This window comes from Protopterus annectens, chromosome 1.part1, assembly GCF_019279795.1.
Source record: "Protopterus annectens isolate FY-2018-M chromosome 1.part1, PAN1.0, whole genome shotgun sequence".
Lineage (NCBI taxonomy): Eukaryota > Metazoa > Chordata > Ceratodontiformes > Protopteridae > Protopterus > Protopterus annectens.
The window spans coordinates 1,148,405,349-1,148,432,374 of record NC_056726.1 but is presented as its reverse complement, the minus strand read 5'-3'; the positions used below and the strand labels follow the sequence as shown (position 1 = coordinate 1,148,432,374).

Sequence of the window (27,026 nt, the reverse complement as noted above, 5' to 3'; positions counted from 1 at the left end):
TATGAATCTATAAATCTAAAATGAGTGTTGTGCTGTCAATTTATGTTTTTTTTTTATTCAAAACATGCATTCCAGCTTATTATAAGAAGGATTTTGTAAGTTATAGCACACCAATAATAACTGATTTTTTTCATGTATGTTATTCCAGGTTCCAAAGTCTGTGTGCAGTGAAGCTTGCCATCCTGGGTACAGAAAAGTTGTACGACAAGGACAGACACTGTGTTGCTTTCACTGCATCCCTTGTTCTGATGGAGAAATTTCTAATACATCTGGTATGTGTATTTATATGTCTAATTTAATTTCTTATACAATATTTTAAGGGTGACTATTTCTTCATCTTTTAGCTTTTTCCTGGTTAGGGGTCGCCACAGTGGATCACTTATCTGCTCATGATTGGCAGTGGAATTTTACAGTGTCGAGTTGCCAGCCCGGTGCCCAAACATCCACAGGAGACACACACATGCACGCACTCATGCCTAGGGCTAATTTAGAGTATCCAATCCAGCTGCAACATGTCTTTGGTTTGTGGGAGGAAACCAGAGCACCCAGAGGAAACCCACGTGACCACAGGGAGGACATACAGACTTTGCACAGAAGGAACCCCAGCCGAGGATTGAACCGGAGAACCTCTTGCTGTGAAGCAGCAACGCTTACCACTGCACCACCGTGTCCGCCCATTTTAAGGGTGACTATTAAAAATCATTTTTTTCCAAAAGCTACAGGTGTTATCACTCATCAAACACATTTTGAATTGGTTCAAAGGTATTTGGAGCCTCAGCAGTTATTATATAGCAGTTAAAATCCTAAACCATGTGATAGTAGAAAAGTGGCACAAAAAATGTTTATGTAACTATTAGAAGCAGTGAGTGAGCAGACTGAACTAAAAAATGCATATCAGTAGAGAATGTGCAACATGTTTTTATGCTTTTCTGCTCATGTGTTTGCTAACTATCCAGTCTTGAGTCTAGGACCAATGCTCGAGCGGCCGTTTCACCGAATGTGAAATGGCCGGGCATACTTACGTGAAAGTGCTTTTCACCGAAGAAGCACTTTTGCATAAGTATGCCTGTTGCAGAGATCGCACTACAGTGGGGATAAGGGGAAATTCCCTTTTCCCCACTGTAGTGCAACCTCGGAGTGAGAATATAAAAGTAGGGGTGTGTGGGGGTGCAGGGGGGCTTGCCCCCCTGTAAAAACATAAATGTAATGTTTTTTTTTAACACACTTTAATAAAAGCGCTTTTTTGGTGAAAGCACTTTTGTTAAAGTGTGTTCAGTGATAGTGGATTCGGACTGTTAAACTTTCATTCAACAGTCCTAGATCCCCAGTCATATACTATGGACTTGAATCCATTGGTTTTATTGTTCTATAGGGTTCCCAGAATCTTAAGGATGACAGCCATGTAAAAGAACATCATTCACACAGCCATAGGGGTTGAATGTGCCCATTACAGGGATTCCATCTATTTGTGTATTTATGATGGATTCTAACCCTATCTCTGGATGGAGGGATGACAGATCATTGCCACACATCATCTTCCTCATGTGGGTGCTCACATCTGTACTTTATAATAAAAGTCACTGTCAGTTGGGTTGATTAGCCAAAGATCCACATAATGACTCCTCATTTCCATTGCTGCCTCTCCTCCTGGGGTACACAGCAATGTGAAACAAACTGTACCCTTTACACCCCAGTATTGGATTGCCCTTCTTCCATTGCCAGCTTCATCAAGCACTCAAGCTGATGTGTGATCTTGGGTCACATGGATAGTAGTTAAGGCTTTATCCCTCTGTGTCACCAGAGATGGCTTACACTATGCAAAGTTAACTGTTCTTCTTTCGGCTTTTCCCAATTAGGGGTCGCCACAGTGGAACTCCAGTCCACTAATGATTGGCAGCAGATTTTTACGGTGCCCAACCTTCAACAAAGGCACGTCCATTAATGCATGTCTTTCGAATGCCACTTGACTGCAGGGAGAACATGCAGACTCCACATAGAAGGTGCTTCAGCCTAGAATCAAACGGGAGAACCTCTTGCTGTGAAGCAGCGTTACTGCTCCACCACTGCAGCTTCATGCAAAGTTAACTAGTATCTGTCTATCTATTTATCTATCTATCTATCTATCTATCTATCTATCTATCTATCTATCTATCTATCTGCCTTTGAGGGAAGCACACACACACACACACACACACACACACACACACACACACACACACACACACACACACACACACGCACACACGCACGCACACACACACACACACACACACACACACACACACACACACACACACACACACTTGGTATGTTTAACTGAGTAATACAGACAGACAAGTCAAACAGATAGAATTTACTGAATAAAAAGGGAAATTAACCAAAACATGCTTGAGTGACAAAAGTGAAATGTATATACATGAGGTGATGAAAGAATTATGGGTGAAGAGACACAACACTGATGGGTAGTATAGTGTATAACAAAGTATACAGTGATCATGTCAGTTTATGAGAATTGTAACATAGAGAGTACTCACTAAATGTAGAATAAATATCTAAACAAAGAAGGTTAAAGTGATTAACAATGAAAGGCTAAGAGTGGGAAGACAGAGGAAGAGAAAAACAATTTGATAGGAAAAGATAATTATAGGCATTCAGAGAGGATATTGAGAAGAACTGAAAGAGCAATACAGTGGATCTAGCTAGCAGGTTATTTACATGTACACCTATATAGGACGAGATAGAATAACTGGACAGCTACGTAGCTGAATGGTAGAACATGGAGGGATGTGCTGAGAATGACAATGTCAGGAAATAAGAACACTGCTAGTTGCATATCACACAGAGCTTTACCCTGTGTCCAGTATTCTTCAGTCTAAAGTCTGGCAATGGATTTAGGAGTGCTGAAAAAGTAAGCAGAAATTTGACATTTTAACCTCATTCCAAACAAGCGTAGCATAAAGTACTGATTGACTTCCATCTGCTGGGATGTGTAAAACTGATGGCAATGGAACAAGAAAAAGCTGTGGGTTTATTTTTTACACCTGAACTGGACCACTGGAAGTTGACTGAGTGATAGGCTTAAGCAGAAAAGAGGTAATGCTTCAACTCTACAGGGCTTTGTTTAGACTACATATTGAATGCTGCACGCAGTTCCAGATGTTATACATAGAAAAGGACATCAATCCTGAGAACAGCCACTGGAAAAACACCTGTAATGAGGAGAATTAATATAATAAGAGGGTACAAAAATCTACATTAGTTTCACTAGTAATCAGAAGAGATGGTTGACATGATATTGGTATGCACAATGACATCAGGGGGATGTAAAGTGGTAATGTTGGACATGAATGATATGGAGGAGGTATAAGCAATAGATTCTAAAGACTAAGCACTTCCTTCATCTCCAGAATGACTTTTTAACAGAGAGGGTAGTAGAATGGATGGTGGAGACACTCATTCAAGAAGGCAATGGACAGGTAGAAAAAACAGTAAGGTAGAGAAGGTGAGTAGAATGTTAAGGCACTTAGGAAGGTAGACTAGACAGGATGGTTATCACCTTCGGTATTCAAGTAAATGTAATATAATTTAAAAGTCTCCACACAGACCCCCAAACTACATGGCAAATAACTGAGTCTCAGCAAACTTGTGTGATACACCAGCACATTGAACAGAAGGAATTAATCAAATTATCCTCAGTGGTAAGGAGCATAAATATTATTTTGCTTTGTATGACATCTTTTCAATAAAGCATACCAATTCTACTTTTTGAATTAAAAACTATTTTATAATAACCAAAGGAGATTTCATCCAGTGGTTTCAGTGATTTCTGATACTGGTCTCCATTTACAGGAATAAGAGGTCAGATTAAAATGTTGTTGTACTTCAGTGTGACCAGGTTACCAGAAAAACTGTGACCATAGGTGAAATTTAAGATTCTTCATCCTGCAAGAGAGTGGTGCACAGAACATTAAAAATCTGATAGGCTTCAAAGATGCCTGGATTTGGTGGGCTAAAATTGCATCATGCTGCCAAGTAATCTTTATAGAATGCACAATACTCACTACCCCTAAATCCTTAAAAGGTGCAAACCTCATCCTTTTATCATTATATTTCTTTCTTTCAAGAAACCAGAGGGAAAGTCTAAGTCTTTGTATTCATTGATAGACTTAAACTGTGTTGGTTATAACACCAGATTTGAGAAATATTATTCCAGGCCAATAACAGAAATGTGAAAGGGTTGATGGCCCACAATGCAAAATGCTAAGAAAAATAAAACATATAGACTCTACCAAACCTGACTTAAACTGCCATTTCCTGAATGAGTTAGGAATTTCAACAGCCTGGATGAAGCCATGGAATTCTTGGATATCAAAGGGCATTGCTCAAATGAAAACAAAATGCAGATGTGGAATCAGCTGGAGTTAAGAACAAATCAGCTCTCCACACTTCCATTCTCTTCTCCTAATATAAAGTGATTGATGTCATCAATTTCCTCTTTTGAGACTCCCTCCCAACATATAGACAGTAACTATCTAGTATGAAAGGGACAAAGGAGTACTATGATCCCATTGTATAAACCAATATGAGCTTGTTCCTACCTTATATCCCAGATGACCCTCAGGAAAACTCTGTTTGAAATGTCTCTTTATTTGTATCCTGTTTTTACAACAGTTATCAAGATTCCTGTGTATCAAGGTATTGACCTCTCAGTTCATAGTAATCTCTCGTATGAGGAAAGTCATAGATTAATTATCCATGGAATGACATTTGGGGAAATTTAGCCATATAAATATTTGAACAATATCTCCTGTTCTTCGTTTCAATGTTTTCAGTTACTATCACCACTGTACTTCATAAAAATTGTGGACAGTGTCCCATTTTTTTGACTTCCTTTCATTTTACGGTAACATTGTTTTTTTATTGTATTTCTTTGTATATCTGCATGCAGGATGATCAGCCATATAACTTTAATTTTCTACTTGGCATTCTATGTACTACAAATTGTCTGCAATTTTGTACTTGCAACCATACATCATCTTCCATATCAGACTTCTTAATTATATATTGGACAGAATACAGGCTTTCTTTAGTCATTACCTAGGACCAATTTATCAGATTTTTTTGAAGTAGTCACTATGCATAGATTTGAAGTAGAAATATTATTCTTGTACAAGCTAAAGGAAAGATAAGAAAAAAACATGCTTTATACATTGGATTTCTATAAATGAAATTTCTCAAGAGTATTCAGTATAATAGTAATGTTATCAGAATTAATTGTTTGATTAGTGTTATTTATCAAATATTCTTTTAATAGCTGGAACAGATAAATTTGGAGTTAAATAATAATTAGAATGCTTTTTTTGGGGTTTGATTGCATCCAAAAGTTTCCTTGAATGTCCTTCTATTTAGCGGTATAATAACTATTTGACAATAAAATTATTGCTTTGATAACAGATGATAGAGAATATTGTTCTAGAGCTGGTAACCCAATACCTCCAAAGGATCAGTCTCTAATGTGATGACTTAAAGCTATTCTGTGTTTATTAGGACACCACAAGAATCTTAAAATTAAATAAATAAACTTTTTTTGTAAAGGTTTTAGAAGGGTGTTGTTGTGTCTTTCGGCTTTTCCCGGTTAGGGGTCACCACAGCGGAACTACGATCCACTAATGATTGGCAGTAGATTTTTACATGCCGAGTTGCCAGCCCTGATGCACAACCTTCAATGAAGGTACTCCCATTCACGCATGTCTCCACACAGAAGATGCTTTAGCTGAGAATCGAACAGGACAACGTCTTACTGTGAGGTGACAACAGTAATTGTGCTATCTATTGGATTTTTGGAAAAATAATCACTTTAATTATGGAAAGTCTCTCCTCTGTAGTAAAAAGGGTCTATATTAGCTTTCTGAAGACACTTTTCACTGAACATGCATTCATCAACCCTCATTCATCGAAAATCACTTCTGCAATTCGCTGAATTCTCCTAGGGCAAAGAAATGCTTGTTCCGCAATGCAACTTTGCCCTTTTCTCCACTGTAGTGCAATCTCAGAGATGATATACATAGTTAGGTGTGTGTGTGGGGGTGCAGCTCCCCCACATCAGGGGGTGTGGACTTAGATGGATTTAGCATTAGCTGCATATGGGTCTGTTGTGCTGTGGGGCAAGTATATCTTTGCCCTGGAATTTTTCAGTAAATCATGGAAGTGATTTTTTGCTGAAAGATGGTCGATGAATGCATGTTCGCTGAAAAGTATTTTCAGCAAACTAATATAGACCCATAAAAAATTCCACTTATTTATGACATTTTCTATAGATGTTAGACTACTATTATAATTGATATCAATTATTTTGTTAGTACTTTCAACTATAATTTTTCACAGATAATTTAACCTTTTTTCTTGAAGTATTTATTGAATCCTTTCCCTATGTCATTAATACTGTAATTTATAGGCAATATTTTTGTTTTATATTTATGAAAAGTAAGCCCAGATTTTCCCTGAAACGTTTACATTAGAATAAAGAGAGGTAGAAGTGACTTATTACACTCATTTAATGTCAGAAGAATATTGTCTGCAAACAACTGGATTTTAGATGTTAGGTTCTTATCTATATAAACACCTTCAATGTCAGGACATGAGCTTATTAAATTAACAAATGGCTGTATAAGTAATGCAAAAAGTAACTGTGAAAGTGGACAGCCTTGCTTAGTTTCTTTGGAGACTTTGATTAAGAAGTGAAAGAACCTATTTTTAAACACACATAAGAGTTAACATATAGAAGGTTAGTAAGTTATATAAATTTGTCTGAAAAGTTAGTTTCTTCAAGTACCATTGAGAGATAGTTCCAACTGACCAAATCAAAACCACTGTTGATTTCCAGACTTACTAGTTAAGTTGTCTTTTGTTTTATTTGCAAAGTCAATTAGTGATAAGATTCTTTTGATATTGTCATAGCAGATTCTATTTAAGATAAGGCCAGTTTGGTCATCATCAATTAGAAGTAGAAGAAACTGTTTTAATCTACCAGCATGTATGGACATAAATAATTTATAGTCTACGTTTAACAAAGAAATTGGTCTATAAGAAGAAAATTTTACAGAATCTTTAGCTGATTTTAAAACTGGAGGAATAATGTAGTCTTTCCAAGAGGGGGGACATTTTCTAATTTTTTTGCTACCGTGAAAACTTTAAGCAGTATATTCAAAGCTTCTTTTGGCATTAACTTATAAAGTTCAGGAATAATGGCATCATTACCAGGACCCTTGTTTGTTTTTAGTTTTTTAATTTGGGCTTTTAATTCAGAATTTTAAAAAAGGCCTATCAATAAGATCAATTTGGCCCTCATTTCATTTTTTCTTAGTATTATTTTGTTAAAATAATCCCTAAGCTCTTTAAAGTTGTCCTCTAATTCAGTGACTTTTTTTTCTTTTTTGAAGGGGAATATATATATCTTTAATATGATTAACTTTATTATATATATTTTTGATCTAATAGCTAGTTTATAAATTTATTTAGGGATAACTGAATGATTAATTATTTTAATGTTTTCCAGCTTGATCATGGTTTTATGATTCAAAAATTCTAAGTATTTGCTATTCAATTTATTTATATCTTTTGCATCTGTATATATGCGTCTTTGGCTATCTAATTTTAATTTATCTATTTGTTGTTGTAATTCGATCAGTGCTTTATCCCATTGTTTTTTCTTTGAAATATACCAGGATAAACTTCTACTGTATAAGAACTCTTTTAAAGCATCCCATAAATATATCGTAGATGTGTCTTTTGTATAATTAGTAAGCATAAAATCTTGTATTTCTTTTAAAAAGTATTCCTTGAAATCTTTCAAATTAGTTATACAGGCAGACATATGTTTAATAGGAATACTATGCTTTGGTTTTAGGGTTAATTCAAAAGTTATAGCATTATGGTCTGAGAGGGGTCATGTTACAACCTCAACCTTATCTAATCTATTTATTAAAGCATTTGATATGTAAACTCTATCAATTCTGGTCTAAGTTCCATGCCTACATGAGTAATGAGTAAAAAAAGTGAGTCTGGATCTGAAAAATCATGTATATCTGTGACTTGAAATAAATCTATCTATCTATATATATATATATATATATATATATATATATATATATATATATATATATATATATATATATATTAGTTTCTTGGCAGGTGCTGATATTCTTCTCTTTCTGGTGGAATTAGAATCCTCATCCTTTAAAATAGAATTGAAGTAGCCTGTTATTACAATACTGCCTCTAGTAATATGAACAACTTGGTCCAAGTGCTGTTTAACAGTCCTAATTCCTATTGCAGGAAACCAGTATAAATTGATAAAGGTATACATTTTTGTATTAATTTCCAGTGTTACAGAACATAATAAACCTTTATCATCTTTATAAGATGCTACTGTCTTATGAATAGGTATAGTATTTCTCCATAAAAATACTACCCCTCTTTTTTCTGATTACGATGACAGCTATATAATAATTTATATGTTTTGGTATCAAGTCTATCAGTGTCAGTTTGTAGTAAATGAGTCTCTTGCAAAAAATAATCTGGGAATTCAAAATCTTAAAAATCTATTTATATTCTCTCTCTTGTAACTATTATTTAAACCATTCATTTAAAATAAAACATGATGGTGAAGTAATGGTTTATATAAAGATTTTTCATGGATTCCAGACAATAAATATACCTTTGATTCAATTCCCAATCCATAAATAACTCTCAACAGAATGTATTCATTCATAAATGGACTGCTAGGTATAAATACAAGGAAAACAGTAGTAAACACCCAAAGATATAGAATCGCTGTCATTGAATGTAGACATTCATTAACAAAACCCTTCATGCCCCACATGGAGTCTAAAATTCCCTGCTTGAACATTGAAATTATCTAAACATTTCCACCCATTCTAAAATAGACAATCATAAAAATCCAACATCCTCACTTCTATAGTTACAATAATATTTTTCATTACAGAAAATGTAAAATAAACAAGATAGAAGTTTCAAAAGCCCTCCATATAAACTGTGAAAATTAAAGAATGTTGACAACTGAATTTAGTTATATGGACATTTAACATCCAACTAATAATAATATATTAGTTTGAAAGTAGGTAAAAGTAAAAACAAAACAAGTTTGTATCAACAAACTTTATATAGGCTTTTCGGAAATAGTGAGCCATAGGAACTGTAAAATGGGAATATATAGTTATTAAAGTTTCAATATATACAGCTAGAGCACATTTATTACAATTTCAGTGAAATACTTGTGTACTTTACATCTATTGAATAATCTATATAAAGTATAATAAACTTGCTTGAGTACTTCACATTGTAAAAACATTTTTAATTTCTGAATAATAACATAAAAAGAATGTTTCCCTTAAACATTGCATTTGTTTCGAAGAATAACATCCATGAGAGAATAGCCATTTCAGTATATTTACACACATTTAAATATTTATCTACCACCATACATTATTTTTTTAAATAGAAATAAAAATAAAAGATCAATGTATGTAGTTTAAGAGAAGTATCAGTGAATATTAATTTACAGAGTTTAGGTTAGTAAAGGCTTCATTGACGTAATCAGAAGTCAGTGCATTATAACAACTAGTAAATTGAGTTAGCCAGAGTAATAAAACATGTAAAACATTTTGTTTATGTAAAAATATGTAGCTTCTATATCATATTTGTTAATACATCAATAACTGATAATATTAAAAGTCAAAAATGTTAAACCACTTATCTTATAATATATTTCCAGTACCATTCTAGATTCTGCTTAAGTCTACTAGGTTAATGATCCACGCACATCAGTTTGATTGACTGCTATATGTAATGATATCAGTAGCACTTTTTTTTAAGTACCCCATGTGATCTCAGTGGAAAACTCAAATCTTGAGAAAGAATAGAACAAACTTATATGGAGCCATTAGTTTTGCTCAACAAATTAAAAACAAAATATCATGTCTCCTCTACCATCCAGTAACTAGACAAGACCACAAAACTGTTCTTGCAGAAACACTTCTATTTTCTCCATTCCCCTCAAGACAAAATTCCCCAGAACATGACACAATACAAACTTCAACAATCCCAGAAAGCCTTCCATTCACTTAACATCAATGTGATTCACTCCAGAAAAAGCTCAAGGGCACATCATAATCAGAGAAAACAAGTAACATCACCATGCACTTCCACATCCATGCCACAAACAAAAGCCATTCAACGAGTAGGCATCCCAGCAATCCAGTAGCCGTCACACCACATAAAGGGAACCATGCACATACTCATGTCCAAGCCAACTACATCCATGACGCACATACAAACATGAGTCAAATCACTAACAAGGATAGACACAACACGATCCTACCAAAAAACACCACAATCAATCAGATTTCAGAATTTCAGATGACAAGCAAAATGTCTCCAAAGAGACATTTTCTCAGGGAAACAATCATCGAACACTTGTACCATAATAAAATAATGTGCCAACTGTCAGAAACTATAAGAGACACTAAGCTATTCTACTCACATCTAAAAATTTACAATAACAGAATTAAATCTATGAAATCTATATTTAGTCAATGAAGGGAGACCTGGAATGTATTCAAATTAATAATGTAAGTACTCTAAAAAATAGCTTTAGTTATAACTACTGTTTACTTTGCCCTGAGTTATCAGTTAATATTATTTATATATGTGTGTGTATATATATATATATATATATATATATATATATATATATATATATATATATATATAGTTCCCCTTCAGAAAGTCGAACAGCTGATATCTCGAAATGCATATAGCCAAAGCCATATGCTCAAATTTCAGAAGCTTGACCTTCTGAAAAGGAAATAAAAAAAAAAAAAAAAAAAAAAACAACAAAACACAAAACAGTGTTTTTGCATGGGGGAAGCCCCCTGCACCCTCCACACTCCTTGCTACTTATTTATTCCAACTCCAAGATTGCACTACAGTGCAGAAAGGGGATCTCCCATTCTGCGCTGTATGCCGATCCCCATTCAGAAGGTTGAGCTTCTGAAATTTCAAGCAAATGGTCTCGACCATATGCATTTCGAGATTTCAGCCGTTCGACCTTCTGAGAACCACATGTATATATATATATATATATATATATATATATATATATATATATATATATATATATATCGGTATATAGTGCAGTAAAAAGAATAGAAATGTTTAGGTAGCTAACATTTTTTAACAAATAAATATATGTAAGTAAAGTAACAAAAATTAGTTTACCTTAATATAGATGAATCCGAGTCTCCTTTCTTTACTAGCTAGTTGTTGAATGAAGCATTTTTATGTATATGTAGAAAAGAAGGGAAGATATAGAGAGCATTCAAACTATTTAACATAATGAAATTAGAGACAGTTCAATTTATCTGTCATTAATTTCTTCTTTTCACTCATTTTCCATCCTGATCTCTTTGCTTATCTCTTTAAAGAAGCACTGTTCCAATACATATCCTCCATTTTTCCTAAGATGTTGTTCATTTTCAGGTATGTTAAGATTACATCTAGATCTTCAAATATTTTAGTTTCTTTAGAAAAAAAGATTTTTAATCTGGCCAGGAACAATAGATGAACCTTTATTTTTTTTTCCTTCAGCTTTCTTACTAGTGGAAGAAAACACTTTATTTTAGAAATAACCAAAGAGGAATAGTTATTATCAAACTGGATAGTTCTTTCTCCAAGTTAAATAAGAGACTTTAACCAAGCAGTTTTTAAGACTAATTATTTGTCCTGTGAAGAAAAAAATCTTACAATAATAGATCTTGAAGGAGTATTGCTCTTTGAGGAAGAAGTTAAAGCTAAAGACCTTTGTGCCTTTTCGATACCAAATGACAAAGCTTCGGGCAAGTCTACTATTTTTAGTAACCAAGATGTTAAAAGGTTTATCATAGTATCACCTTCAGTTTCCTCTGGTAAACCAAAAAGCTGATGTTATTCCTGTGGGATCTATTTTCTAGATCATCAATCTTATTCAGAAAAGAGGTGTTCTGTTTTAATAAAAACTCATGATTATGTTCATCTTCATTCAGTCTCCCTTCTATATCATTGAAAGAGCCCTTGATGCCAGAAATCTGAACTTTCTGTTGTTGTAGCGCTACATGAATTTGATCCATTTGGTTGGTATGCTTCTCCTTGAAATTATCAATTTTAATGTTTATTCTATTCATTTTCAAAGATATCTCCTGAATATTGAAAAGAACCAACTGAAGTTCTTACTTAAGACATAATTCTTGTGAACTTTCTTTCATATGGCTCATTTTCAGGCTGTGTGAAAAGGTGTTCTTTCAAAAAAGAATTTGACAGGAAAACTTCAGAATAACTGATGATTTTTTTATTCTATTTTAGAGGGCACTTTAACCTATATAAATCTATTTCTATAAGGCCGATACTACAGATAGAAATTAATAAATCCTGTCAGAAAAATATAAAATAGCAGAGCAGGAGCATTCTTTTGCTATTCTGTCAGCATCTTAGCCATGCCTGCCCCCAAATATGGCTCATTTTCAGGCTGTATGAAAAGGTGTTTTTACAATAAAGAATTTGACAGGAAAACTTCAGAATAACTGCTGAATTTTTTATTCTATTTTAGAGAGCACTTTATCCTATATAAAACTATTTCTGTAAGACTGATACTATAGATAGACATTGAAATTTCCTGTCAGAAATATATAAAATAGCAGAGCAGGAGAATTCTGTTGCTATCCTGTCAGCATCCTAACCACACCTCCCTCTCAAATATTACATATTTGGGGAAAATGTTTGAAATAAAAGGCAAAACAATGATTAATGAAGGAAATTATCAAGATAAAATTGTATTATGGAAAGTGAACTTAATACAAATTGCAGATAATTAAGGAAAGTGGTACGTGTCCATTGCCAGGTCATAATATGTAGTCTTGACAACGTTTTAAAAGACAAATAGTGCAAGCTATTTATAGAGGAGGGATACATTTAAAGTGCATTAGTATGCCAAGATTTTTATAGAGATTAGTGATAAAAAAAATCTTCCCATCAATGGAAGTGGGGAGTTCAAAATCAAATTCAGGAAGAGAATATATATATATATATATATATATATATATATATATATATATAAATATATATATAAATATATAATATATATATATATATATATATATATATATATATATATATATATATACACACACACACACACACACACACACACACACACACACACACACATATATATGTGTATATATATATATATATATATATATATATATATATATATATACATACACATATATATACATATACTTCAGAAACCCAAAATCCCATTTACCTGACTTTCATATAACTGAGACGACAAAGCTGACAACTCAGAAGACCAACTGCCCAAACTCCAGGTAAGTAACCTGTTGGCCAAACTGAAAAATGAATGAAAACTAAAGCAAAGTAAACCCACCCATGTGAGGAACTTTGCCCCCACACCCCCTAACTAAATATACCAACTGTGAAATTGCAATACTGCTGGAATAAGGGGCAAAATTTATCATGGTGGCTGAATGGTTCCTTATTTGGAGTGAAATGTCAGTATTCCTGGACATTGGTATTATGGATTTTCTGCTTTGTTGTCTCGGTTATAAAAGTTGGATAAGTGGGATTTCGGGTTTGTGAAGTAGACCCCTCTATATTTATATATATATATATATATATATATATATATATATTGCATGGGTTCACTTTTACAATCTCGAAATACTGAAATCTCGAATTTCAGTATCTCGAGATGAAAGTGTCAAAAGTACAGTTACTCGAAACTGCATATGATCGAAGGTTAAATTGTTGAATCTGTGGTTTTGGTGGTGTGCTATTTTACTTGTGGTTTACTGTGTCTGTAAGGTGTGGTGTGCTCTAGTATATGGGGATGGCTGCTGATGTGTGGTTATAATAGGAGATTCAGGTAAATTTTGTTTTATTTAAGGGTTTTGGGTACTGCACCAAAATTAAGTGAGCTATCTGTTGAGATATCAAGACTGTGGTAGTATAAAACATTTATACTGAAAAAAAATTAGAAACCTTTCCCCACAATAATATGAACACTTTACTAACAAAATATAAATGGGTTACATAGCGCACTTAAAAATATTTTTGGGGAGGTAGGGTGGTATTTAAAGGCTCCAGACAGAATATTCTTTTGCTAAAGAAAACAGAAAGGTAAAAAGGTGAAAATCACTCATCAAGGCTTACTCTTACACTACTTTCATTCTAAGTTCTGAAGAAATTTAACATAAAATGTTCATCGTACAAGGCAATAACAATATTAATTAATGATTTGAAGTATAGTTAAATGATATAACAAACATAATAAAACAATCATAAAATAATATTACACAATCTGAACAATGTGTTTCCTTCAAAATAAAAGACAAATGATAATGTATAAATTCCCTTTTTTCAATAATGGAAAAAAAATTAAGAAAAATATTCTCATATTTTTATTGAAAATATCAACATAGTAAAACATGTAGGCTAGGATTCATGAATGCTTACAAATCACATTAATACTGTCTGCATGATAAGCAGTGACGATTGAGCTGTTTTTAATTCAGCAAACAACAGTACTTGTCACATCAGGCTGCAAAACAATGGTAAATGGCTGAATATGCTAATGCATAAATAAAGATAAATATAATCATGGTAGAGTGATTCAGAAAAATATTAAATGAGTGCCTACGACCACTTTCACTTTAGCTGTGAATTCCAAGATATGCTAGAATACATTAAGTAAATTTTAAAAATGTTTGGGGTTGCTGCAGCAATTATAAATGCTCCGGTCCTGGCTGAAAGCCCTGCTTACTTTCACCCCGTGTTTTTTCCATATTCTTGCCTCCTATTATTACACTTGTTCTATCTAACTATCTATCATTTACTATTTCAACTCACCTGGTTATTCCCACTCACCTCCCATTCCAAGCCATACCCACCCCGCCATACACCATTCACCTCCCATTACAAGCCACACCCACCCCTCCCTACATCATTCAGCTTCTATTAATTATAAGTCATGCCCCTTTCTACGCCCCCATCATTCGCCTCCCATTACAAACCATGCCTTTTTCTACCCTACACCTACTTCTCCCTAAACTAACCTAACGCTTTACCTCTGACCTTCTCTTTCACCATTGCTTCCTTTATTAGTGTAAGAATATATGTTTTCTATATTTTGCCAATTTCTTTATAAAGAAGCATTGTCCATTGTAAAGTTAAATTTTTTTGTATGCTGAAAGCATGTAAATACTATAACAATGCAACTCATACTAATTGTATCACTTATATGGTATTGTTACTAAACATACCTTGTTATTTTGTGGAGCTTTTCTCCCTGGGCCTCCACTGAAAATGGGTATACTATTGATCCAGTTGGACATTCCTGGCAAACAAATGTCAAATCAATAAATAACTTAATAAGTAAATAAATTAATTAAAATAAAATAAAATATTTTGTGTGACAGGCCCTGATACAAGGTGTTGTTGCTGCTGCTACCAGGCCTTGGCTCAGAAGTCATAGGGTGGTGAAACCATGTCTGACCTACTATGCACTTCATAAGATAGAAATAAAAGGACACTACAGTGTAAAGCGGCATACCACATACGAAGCAATGAACATCTGCTGTTTACATATGAAGCCTCATAGGAGATATGGAGAACTCATCCCAGTAGAAACCAAGGTATGTGTAGCATTATGTATACTAGCCACAGCAACTTTTCACAGACTCACTGCCAACATGGTGATCGTATTACAGGCCTCTACCTCCAGAGTTCTGCACCAGTTTCTCAATGTAATGTTGCAACATGGGAGGGAGCATATTTGTTTCCATGTACTACCATGCAAAATTTGTATGCAATACCACATTTTCCTTAAGTTCTGGGGGCCTTTGATGGCACCTACATTGAAATAAAAGCTCCATCTGGTTAAATGTGAAGGAGGCATATAAACAGTAACAGACATGCAAATTATAAATAATGAAGTGGGCAGTACTCAAACTAGTTTAATGACCTTATTCCTGTATTATGGTGTAGATTATATCTCTTCACCTTTACTCTGCTAACAACATCCCCAACAAGACCAAACAAAACAGGTTCAGACATTTCTATATGGGACTTAATTCTGATTACAAACCTGTATAAAATACTGACAGCAAGCAACCTACTTGACAGCCAGAGTGCCACAATCCAACTTTTGCTATTTACAAAGACTCAAAAAATCTCACACTCATTCAATGCAAAACAATTAGAAGTCTTAATTTCAACCATACCTACTTCATTAGTAACCTAACTCAGTTACCCTGGTCAAAACTACAAAGCCTTCCACTTGATAATGCAGCAGATTACTTTAAGAACAGATTTCTTTCCATCTTGAATTGATAAACTCCACCCAGACACAAACGTGTCAGAAATAATCCTAATCCATGGCTCACAAAAACAAACAAACAAACAAAAAAGACCAATGAAAAACAGGAACAAAGCATGGAAAATCTGGCATAAAAAAGATCTAGTTATAAAATCTAGTTGTAAACATTAAATGTTTAAAGAACTTCATAACAAAGCAAAAAAAAAAAAAAAAAACAGAAAAAAAGAAATGCTGACAAAAAAGATACTACCTACAACTACAAAACAAAGGATCCCCATAAACTCTTGAAAACCATAAAAAAATTATTTCTTGAACTAAGACATAAATAAAAAAAGCAAATAAGGAATAATAAAAAAACCCACTATTCTAACACCCAAACTAAATACAACTCAAACCCATAGAAATTCCTGGCAGCCATTAACCAAATTCTACAACCAGGTAAAACTAGTACCCCAATGCCAAACATAAATGACATCTCCATCAACATTGCAACTCAATTCAATGACTTCTTTTCCAACTCACTTCTTAAACTGATTACCCCCTCCTCCCCCACTAGTCTCACAGATATTCATAACCTCCTAAACAACCAGAACCTCTTCTCACTCAAACCAATTGCCATCCAGTCTCATTTATAAACATCTATCCAAACTAAAACCTACTACCTTCGCAGCAGACAAACTCCCAGCGGAATACCTACAGATCACTGCCAAAGCCATCACACACTATGTTTCTATTCTAATAAACAGATCCATAGGTAAGCCATCAGTACTTTCCCTCTGGAAAGTCTCTCAAATAATTCTGTTACATAAATGTGGCACCTCAACTGAATTTTCCAATTACCAACCAATAGCCATACTGCCCCATTGTCTAAAATATTGGAAAAATGTATTCATTCCTAGATACTAAACTACCTCTTATCCAAAACCTTTTTACCAAAACACAACATGAATTTTGCCCAAACCATAGTACCACCATTGCTATTGAAGCCAATTATCATTTCTTTGTATGTAGTCATCATTCCAGGTAAAGGAAGGATTCCACTAATGATCAATGCATTATGTGCAGTTGTAACATGCATGAAAAATTCTGACATGTCTTTGTATGTCCATCAGGGTTTTATGTTTCTAGTCATTCATGTCTGCACGTACTACTGTCATGTCATAGTCATATTTCTGAGGAGCTTGGAACATTAGGGTACTTGTAATGTTACCAAACACCTGTGCCAGTAAAATATTTTAATTTCATAAAGTTATAAATTACCTGCAAAGACATAGAAACTTGTTTTCTTTTTGTTGACTGCACACTTCCTTATCTTTCAAAAGTTGGGCATTTTGTTATCTGATCAGTGGAAATAACATCAGGTTATTTTCGAGTAAGTGTCTTAGCACTATGTCTAATTTTCTAATTGTATTTCTTGCACACACAGATTTATAGACTATATAGTACGCAATATAAGAATCATCCTAAAAGGTAACTTATGAGATATGTCTGTATGTACTGTATCACAATCAGTATGCATATGATAATTTTTTTTGTTTTAATTTCTGTTTTCCTTTTGTGTGTGTCTTTACAGTTAATTGTATAAAGTGCACAGAAGATTACTGGTCAAATGCAGACAAAACGTTATGCACTGGAAAATATGTTGAATTCCTTTCTTATGAAGATCCTTTGGGCACTTCATTAGCAGTGACTTCTGTGGTCTCTTCACTGGTGCCAGTCATTGTTTTATGTATCTTCATCAAACACCATAACACTCCAGTAGTCAAAGCAAATAACCGTGAAATCAGCTACTTCCTCCTTGTAACCCTTACATTTTGTTTACTGACTGCTCTAATATTTATTGGTCCTCCAAACAATGACACATGCGTTTTCAGACAAACAGCATTTGGCATATTCTTTTCCATATGTGTCTCATCTGTACTGGCTAAGACCATCACAGTAGTGATTGCATTTAATGCCACAAAACCTGGCAGTCAGCTAAAACACTTGGTTGGATCAAAGACATCATTTTGTACAATATTTTGTTGTTTTGTGTTTCAGTTTATTATATGCATCATATGGCTCTCTATTTCACCACCTTTCTCAGATACTGACAAAACACTTCCAGAGAAAATACTGATTCAGTGTAATGAAGGCTCCATATTCATGTTCTATTGCATGCTGGGATATTTAGGCATATTAGCAACTGTGAGTCTTATAATAGCCTTCCTTGCCAGAAACTTACCAGATGGCTTCAATGAGGCCAGATTTATTACATTTAGTATGATTGTTTTTATAAGTGTGTGGCTTTCTTTCTTACCCGCATATATCAGCACAAAGGGAAAGTATATGGTTGCTGTAGAAGTTTTTGCCATTCTCTCATCTAGCATTGGCTTGCTGCTTTGCATTTTTATGCCCAAATGCTATATTATTCTTATAAAGCCAAATATGAACACAAAGCAATACATTGTAAGACAGCAAACATCATTGTTTCAACAATAAAATAGAACAACAGGTATCCAGTAAAAGAATATAGAGGCAGAAGTATCCTGTGATGCTTCCAAAAAGTGTTTTAAAAGAAATGTTAATGGGCTTGTAGACGAGTTATAATGCAGTATTTAAAATATTATCCCAGGAGTCATGCTACCTAGTTTTAGATCTCTGCCCTGCTGATACATATTGTCAAATCAAGTTCCTTTAATTTAGTTTATTGTGTATTTTTATAGCAAATGGCAAGAAATTACATTGCCAGAAGTCTGAAACACTTTGAAGGTTTTTTCTAATATATCAATAACCCACAGCTGGGTGTGGGTAATGCTGGATTTACCCATGGTTGGTATTGTTTGGTGACAAGGGCGAACCAAACAAAGCCAACCATGAGTAAATCAGCATTACTCACACCCAGCAATGGGTTATTGCTATTATACAATGACCTTATTTAAGAAAAAAAATCCTTACTATTCTGTAAATAATGTCCTTGTATAATGGCAGCATGGTGTCCTTCCTCTTTGTTTACATATCCGAGGACTTTCTTTATGTATGCCTATCCAGTACAACAGTGCTTTGGAAAGGAAGCAATGGAGAAAGGAAGATGTCCTTTGCACCTTTTCTTTTTTTTTTTTTTTTAAAGGTTGAAATTCAGACAGTTCATAGGTATTAATGAGACAGTATGGAGTAAATACATGGAAAATCAGGTACGTTTCTTTAGTTTTGAATAACGTACCTGGTTTTGTGAATATTTATATATCCATACTTTCTTTCTCATACTTCTGGGCTGTCCGGATTTCTAATTCTATTATTATTATTATTTTTTTTTTATTGGTGAAGAAACCTTAAAAAGTTATAGTATATAGAAATGGAAAAATGTCTGGATTTTTTTCCACTGGTATATCCTCAGTTTACAATGAGAACGCTGGTTGGGGTGACCATTCAGCGTACTTGTTTTTGAATGTTAATGGCCAGCCATTGTATAATTTGCAATATAATTATCTTGATTATGTTATTTATTGAAAACTGAGTATTGTTTGGACAAAAATGCAGTTGAAGTCATATGATCAATTGAAATCTAAATTGTAAACAGCTTGGAAGATTTTGCAGTACAGGAGAGAGCTTCACTCTCAACTAATGGTATAACATGATCTTCAAGATAATAATACCACGGAAAAGGGAAAAGAACATAAAATCCAAGAAACTGTTCTATTTCCCCACATAATGTAATCATCCTGACAATATGAGAAGCAGTGGCTGTCTCTCAAACACTCATGATAATAACAATACTTATGTTTTTCCTATTCTTGTTATACTTATACCATCTAAAATGTTTTCCATACAAATCTACGACTGTAACCTATCCAGTTATTGTCATAATACTTATTCTTCATATTAATAATGTCTGCTTTGTTTGTAATAGTTTATAGCAACAAAAATGTAATTGCTTTGTACAAGCACACTTTAAATCATGCTTCTGCTAGGTTTATGTTTACTATCATTGACAGAGTTTATTTTAGAACAAATAATAAAGTGGGATTGCATTTGATGCTAAATTGCAAGGAACTGATGTGGATCATCAAACTAGGTGCCTTATTTGCACTGGGACTAAATGAGCAGTTATGATGGCCAATGATGATTGAGGTAATGGTATTTAAATGTGACTGAGTGGTGGTGTTATTATGCACTGATGAAGGTTTACAGCCGAAACGGGTAAGCAGGATGCATTTATCTTAATATCATATATATGTGATATTAAAGTTTTATGATGGAAAGCTGACTGGTGGTGCTGACTGTTTTGTTGGATTAAGTTTGACTTTTGGCCTTTGCATCTTTCCCTACTTGAGTGGGACTATTCTGTTATTAATATCAGAATAATACCACCACTCCTCTGTGTCATTAACATTAAATATGTGATTCTGAGTTATTATACATGTTCTGCAGACACACACTTGTACAACTGTAATGATTTGTCAGTAATCCATAAGGGGAATCAAGCACCCCTTCCTGAAAAACTAACGCCCTCCAGAGGTATTGAGGGACATTGGTACATGTGTAGTTTAAATTACAATCAATCCGTGCTAGTTGATAGGTTTGCATAGCATATATGTGCCATAATCCACACTTGCATGAATGTAACTCATTACATTAATGTTGTCAATGAGTTATGTATTTACTGGGTGCATTCCAGGAACATGTCTCACACATGAATCTTGGATAACACCTTGAAGGGGGTTCTGCACTATCAACTCCTAATGGTTATGCAGCAAAAAGAATACTTAGATATGGATGATAAGATGTGTGGGAGATCACTGTGGCAAAAGTGATGCACTTGAGTAGATCATTCCCGGAAGATGTGTTGGGAGGTATATGCAAAAGGGATGCATTGTACTCAATTAATGATGTGATGAGGGCTGATAACAATGGGACTATAACTCCCTTTGATGTGAATGTCTTCCACATATTCAGGATTTGTGCTACATAGAAGGGATTAATCAAAACTGTGGCCACTTGCTGGTGGAAGTTCTGCTTACTATCTAGCTGTGTACATAGGTTACATACTGCTTGGTTTGCTTATAGGGGTGTGATAGCTATATTGTAATTTGTTTGTGTATTTGCTTTCATAAAGGAAATAATATTCCCATGAATTTCTGTTCATCTGCTATGTCTCCATAGCTCTGGCAACAATCCTTTTTTGTGTGTGTCAATACTGTCTGCATTATACCATTACAAATTTTGGATTCAATGAATGTCCACAATGTAGTCATCCACAAAGCTGGTTAGACAAAGGATGTGTACATTTGTCTTGTCCACTAATACTTAAATAATGAACAGGAGCAGGACAAGTACAGAAACCTGAAGTATGGACCAGGTCACTGGAGTCTAGATCGAGGTGACGTCACACACTTTGACATAATGTGTCCTGTATTGATCCATTTGTCTATCCACTTGGTGACATAGGTGTTTATGCCCACTTGAGACAATTTCTGTGTAATACCTGAGCTTGAATTTGTGTCAGATGCCTTGGTCAGGTCACATTACTTAGCATGATAGTGTTTTCCTCATGTATGCCCCTGGTGACCTTCTTGAAAACCTCAAACTGATGTAACAGACATGATGTAGCCTTAACAAATCAAACATGGGTTTGGTACAGAGTTGGGAGATTACCTGTATCCTTTCTGATAAGGTTAATGATGACTTGTCTGTCTGCCTCACAGATGAGGTGAGTCAGGAGTATGGGTCTATAACTACATACATCATGTGATGTCCCCCCATTCAGACAAATGACTGCTGCTGTACACCCCTCTACAAGAGCATAGACTGTAGCACAGAGTGCGAGAGATGTATTTAAACGAAGAATCTATAATCCATGCTCTGTCTCACTCAGAGGTAACACGGAGAAAGTTGTCAACTTACCCACCACTACATATGCTCATAGTACCACTATCATACACATACCACTACTCATACAAATAGTATGCATCAAACATGTAAATCCACATACGCGGAGTTTCTCTCAAAAAACTTGATGAAAAACCAGAGACCTCCAAAACATAAGACTACTGCAACTAACACAGTCCCTACAGCACACATGACACATAGCAACACCAGTGTCTCACCCACCAAGCCAGTAAGGAGCAACACTCAAAAAACAAATGTTCTTGTCATTGGAGACTCAATAGTGAGACACACAGATGTCCCCTCACCAGGTTGGGCAAGAAGAAGCCAGGATTCATCATGTCTCTCAACAACAAATACAGTTATGGCTCTCTCATAGTTCATGTTGGTGTGATGACCTGAGATTTACATCACTGGACTATTATGCTTCAGATTATTTGTTAAGTTTTTCTGCATTGCCACCTACTTTTGAGCATTTTCTGGCTTGTTAAATTTGATTTCTGTGTTGGTAACTGTATTTAGAACACAACCTAGAGCTGATTATTGAATTTCCTGCCTGCACTTATTTTTAAAATCGTTTTTTTCTTAAAACTTGCATTTTATCTGTCTCTGGCCTAGTACTCAAGTGTGGGGTCATTTACTGCACTGTTCTAACTTGTTGATACTTGTGAATCTCTGTTTTCCTTAAAAAAAAAAAAAAAAAAAAAAAAAAAAAAAAAAATCTTGCTCTTTCCCACTTTTCTGAGATTTAAAAAAGTTCAGTTACAGATTTGCTGTTCTGAACTGTTTGTAGGTTTCTTGGAGGCCATTGTTTGCTTGGGCTAAAGGGAAGTCTCTGTGTTCATCAGTGGCAGTGATAAACATTGAGCAGCCTGCCTGCCCCTGTGGGAGTGGTTACTGCCTTGAAACTGTAGTTTTATTGGCCATTTTGGGTCAATTCCTAACTCCTTGATCTCCCTCTCTTAAAACCCTCTTTTGTGTGGTTTTGCGTGTTTTTGCGCATAGCGCAACATCAGGCAGTGCTGCCTAATTTTGTTTACACTATTCCTGGCTCCACAAAGTCTTCTCTTCAGTTTTTCCCTTAGAACTGCTCTATCTCTCAAATTAAACACCATATTCTCATTCTAAGGCCCCTCACTGGTCCAAATAAGTAATTTTACAAGTTAGCACTAATAAACCATAAGCACAACTTACTCTTATACTCTCTATGATTACCTTGTCCCCTATTGGTCCATTTTAATTCAGTTCCCTATATTACTCTAGCATGTCCAAAGGTCAGTCAATGGTTTCCTCTCCAGTCCAGCTGGTGAATCTGGGAATTTTGAGACAATGTTACAACTGTCTCATGTACACGGACAACCCTCTCCTCCTCCAAACAGGTACAAATATATGTGAGAGATGCAACCATATAGCTAAACTGGAGGCTGAGCTCTCTCATCTCAAAACTGGTGTAACCAGTCAGGAGGAGAAGGTAACCACACACAACACAATTCCAGTATCACATAGACCCACCACAACAGCGAACCAAACTCATAAAAACACAAAAACATACTCGTACAACACATAGCACAACAAAGTCAGTGTGCCAAGCAGTCACAGCCCTTAAGGCTGAATAACACACCTGATACTCTTGTAATAGGTGACTCTATTGTCAGACACACTGATGTCCTGCTCACCAGGCTGAATAAAGAGAAGGTCACAGTGAGCTGCCTGTCGGGCGCTAGGATCCGCCACATAACGCAAGCACTCAGGTCACTCCAAAGCAAATACAAATATGACTCAGTCATTGTACATGCTGGCATGAATGACCTGAAATGTACCTCCCTCGACTACATGAAAAGAGACATAGAGGAGCTCTCTGATCATGTAGCCCAGGCTGGTATGACCCTGACCTTGAGCAGCATCTTACCCTCACCTAGAATGATGCCACAGTATAAAGACAAAATGATCGATTTTAACAATTGGCTAAAAGTTTGGTGTCATTCAAAGGGGATCCAGTGTCTGTCAGCCTGGGATGACATGCTTGACAAGCCACGTTGCTTTGCTAGGGATGGCTTGCACCTGTCACCCTGGGCTTTTAGATATTGGCAAAGGCTCTTGCCACCCCCATAGTGCCTTTTTTAGGCAAGGCTCAAAAGTCAAACCCACCTCCATAGACAGCACAAGGAACAAGAAACTAAGGGTAATGCTGCTAAACACCAGAAGTCTTAACCTCAAGATGCATGCACTCGAAGCTCTCCTCAGTATGGAGAACATTGATATCTGTGCAGTGACAGAAACCTGGTTCAAGGCTCCAGAGAGCACCCCAGCACTACCAGGTTATACCTCATATCATGCTTTTTGGCCCCCAAACCCGGACCAAACCACAAAAGGAGGGGAAGTTTCCATATTTATCAAGGATATTCACACCTCCAGGTTAGTGGCATTGCACAAAGTATCGGAGACCATCCATGTGCAACTGACAGTGGGCAAGACTGCTTTTCAGTTTATAGCATCCTACAGACCACCATCTCAAAGTCAGGAATCCCACTCGGCCTTCCTGAAAACATTGGAGAACATGAAGATCTCTCCGAACACCATTATATTGGGCGATTTCAACTACCCAAACATAAACTGGGAGCATTACTCAAGCCCCAGCACCTTAGCCCAAAGGTTCCTGGAATTTATAAACTCAAATGCTATGGAACAACTAGTCACCACTCCCACAAGAGGGGAAAACATACTAGACCTGATCATTACCAACATGGGGACTCTATGCTTCATACCAGAAGTATATCCCTCATTGGTAAGATCAGACCATAAATTAATTTCACTGGATATCCACATCCCGACCCCACCCCCAGCCCAGAAAACCACAGTGAAAAACTTCTCAAAAGTGAACTTCACACTTCTCAAAACCGAAGTGGAATCCTTCAAGGCCCCAGGGCCAGTGGAAACTATGGCGCAAACTGCAGAATCCTATATAAACGCATTCTATGGACATCTCCAGGAATGCATGGATCATGCTATCCCAAATAAAATCAAGACCCAATCATCCAAAGGCAGGCGTCCAGTCTGGTGGACCCCAGCCATAAATAAACTGTACAACAGAAGGAGGAAGCTACTATATGATAGAGCAAAATCCCTAAAAGGGAAGGCTACTCTGATCAGTACTAACAAAAAATTACGATCCCTCATAAAATTCTCCAAGGCCAGCTTTGAGAGAAAAATTGCACAGGACACTAAAGACAATCATAAGGCTTTTTTCAGTTATGTTAGGAACCTGGGATGCAACTCCCAGACTTGTTCTGAGTTGATTCTAAGCGACAAAAAATACACTGAACCCACCGACATTGCCAATATCCTGGCAGACAGGTTCAGTGCAAATGTCTCCACCCCCCCCCCAAAAGAGCAAGTATCTCTCCCGGAAGAGTGCAGCCTCCCAAATATCTCTGATGCTCAGGTGAAGGCCGGCCTCTCCAAAACAAAAAACACTGCTTCCATGGGACCAGATGGCGTCCCGGGTTGTGTCCTACATGAACTCCAAGAAGAACTAATCCCTCAAGTAAAACTGCTGTACAATCTCAGCCTCACTACAGGATATGTGCCCAAAGAATGGCGTACAGCAACAGTGGTCCCACTCCACAAAGGTGGCGCTTCTGCGGACCCTGGAAACTATCGCTCCATAAGCCGGACTAGCCTAGTCTGCAAGGCTATGGATTGGATCATCATGGAACTCATAAACAAAGACATTGGGGACCTACAGACACTAGATCCTACCCAATTTGGCTTCGTCAAGGGCAGATCCTGCCTTTTGAAACTGGTTGACTTCTTCGAAACAGTCACCAAGGCCATAGATGAAGGGAAGGTAGTCCACACAGCCTATCTAGACCTCGCAAAGGCATTTGATACAATACCCCACTCAGGCATCATAGATAAGCTATCCAGCCTAAATATAAACCCCTATGTCACAAGATGGGTCGCAAACTGGCTCAAAGACAGAACCCACAGAGTCAGAGTTGCTGGAGCCATGTCAGACTCGAAACCGGTCACAAGTGGCATCCCACAAGGTTCTGTCCTGGGACCTCTCTTGTTCGGTATTTACTTTTCTGAGGTACAGGCTAACGTGGGAGGACTATGGCTCACCAAGTTCGCAGATGACTGCAAACTGGGCGCCATAATCGACTCTCCAGCTGACACAAACATCCTTCAAAAAGGTCTCGCAGAGATGGATAACTGGTGCCAGAGCCATGGTCTAAAGCTAAATGCCAAAAAGTGTATAGTCATACCCTTTGGAAAAAACAACGTGCCAACAAATTACCACATAGGTGGTAACCCATTAAGTACAGAGAAAGTAATTAGGGATATGGGGACCCAAGTTGATAGCAATCTCTCCTTTGACAACCACATTGCCAAAGTGGTTAGAAAGACCTTCTACATAGCCCACCTCATCATGAAAGGATTCACATCTAGATCAAGAGAGGTAATCGTGCCCCTTTATTCATCCCTCATCCGACCCATCATAGAATACAATGCCCCCTTTGGGATGTACCTTACCCGACAACTGCAACAATTAGAAAGACCCCAAAAGTACCTCACCAAGAAGATCAAGGGACCAAAACAGATGCCATATGCTGCTCGTTTAAAAAAACTCCAGCTCTACTCAGTTGCATACCGCCTACTTCGAGGTGATCTATGCCTGACATATAAAGCTATGTCCAACCCAGAATTA

At 35.9% G+C, this 27,026-nt stretch overlaps 1 protein-coding gene across 1 annotated transcript in view; it reads left to right on the top strand.

Annotated features, from left to right (window-relative positions):
• The window catches only part of LOC122815799 (vomeronasal type-2 receptor 116-like), a 58,185-nt gene extending 39,254 nt beyond the window's left edge, over nt 1-18,931 (top strand). Inside the window, exons 2-3 of the mRNA XM_044088598.1 lie at nt 149-278; nt 18,024-18,931. Coding sequence (XP_043944533.1) covers nt 149-278; nt 18,024-18,931 — 1,038 coding nt within the window. The remainder of the gene's footprint in view (nt 1-148; nt 279-18,023) is intronic.
• Nucleotides 18,932-27,026: the final 8,095 nt, after the last annotated feature.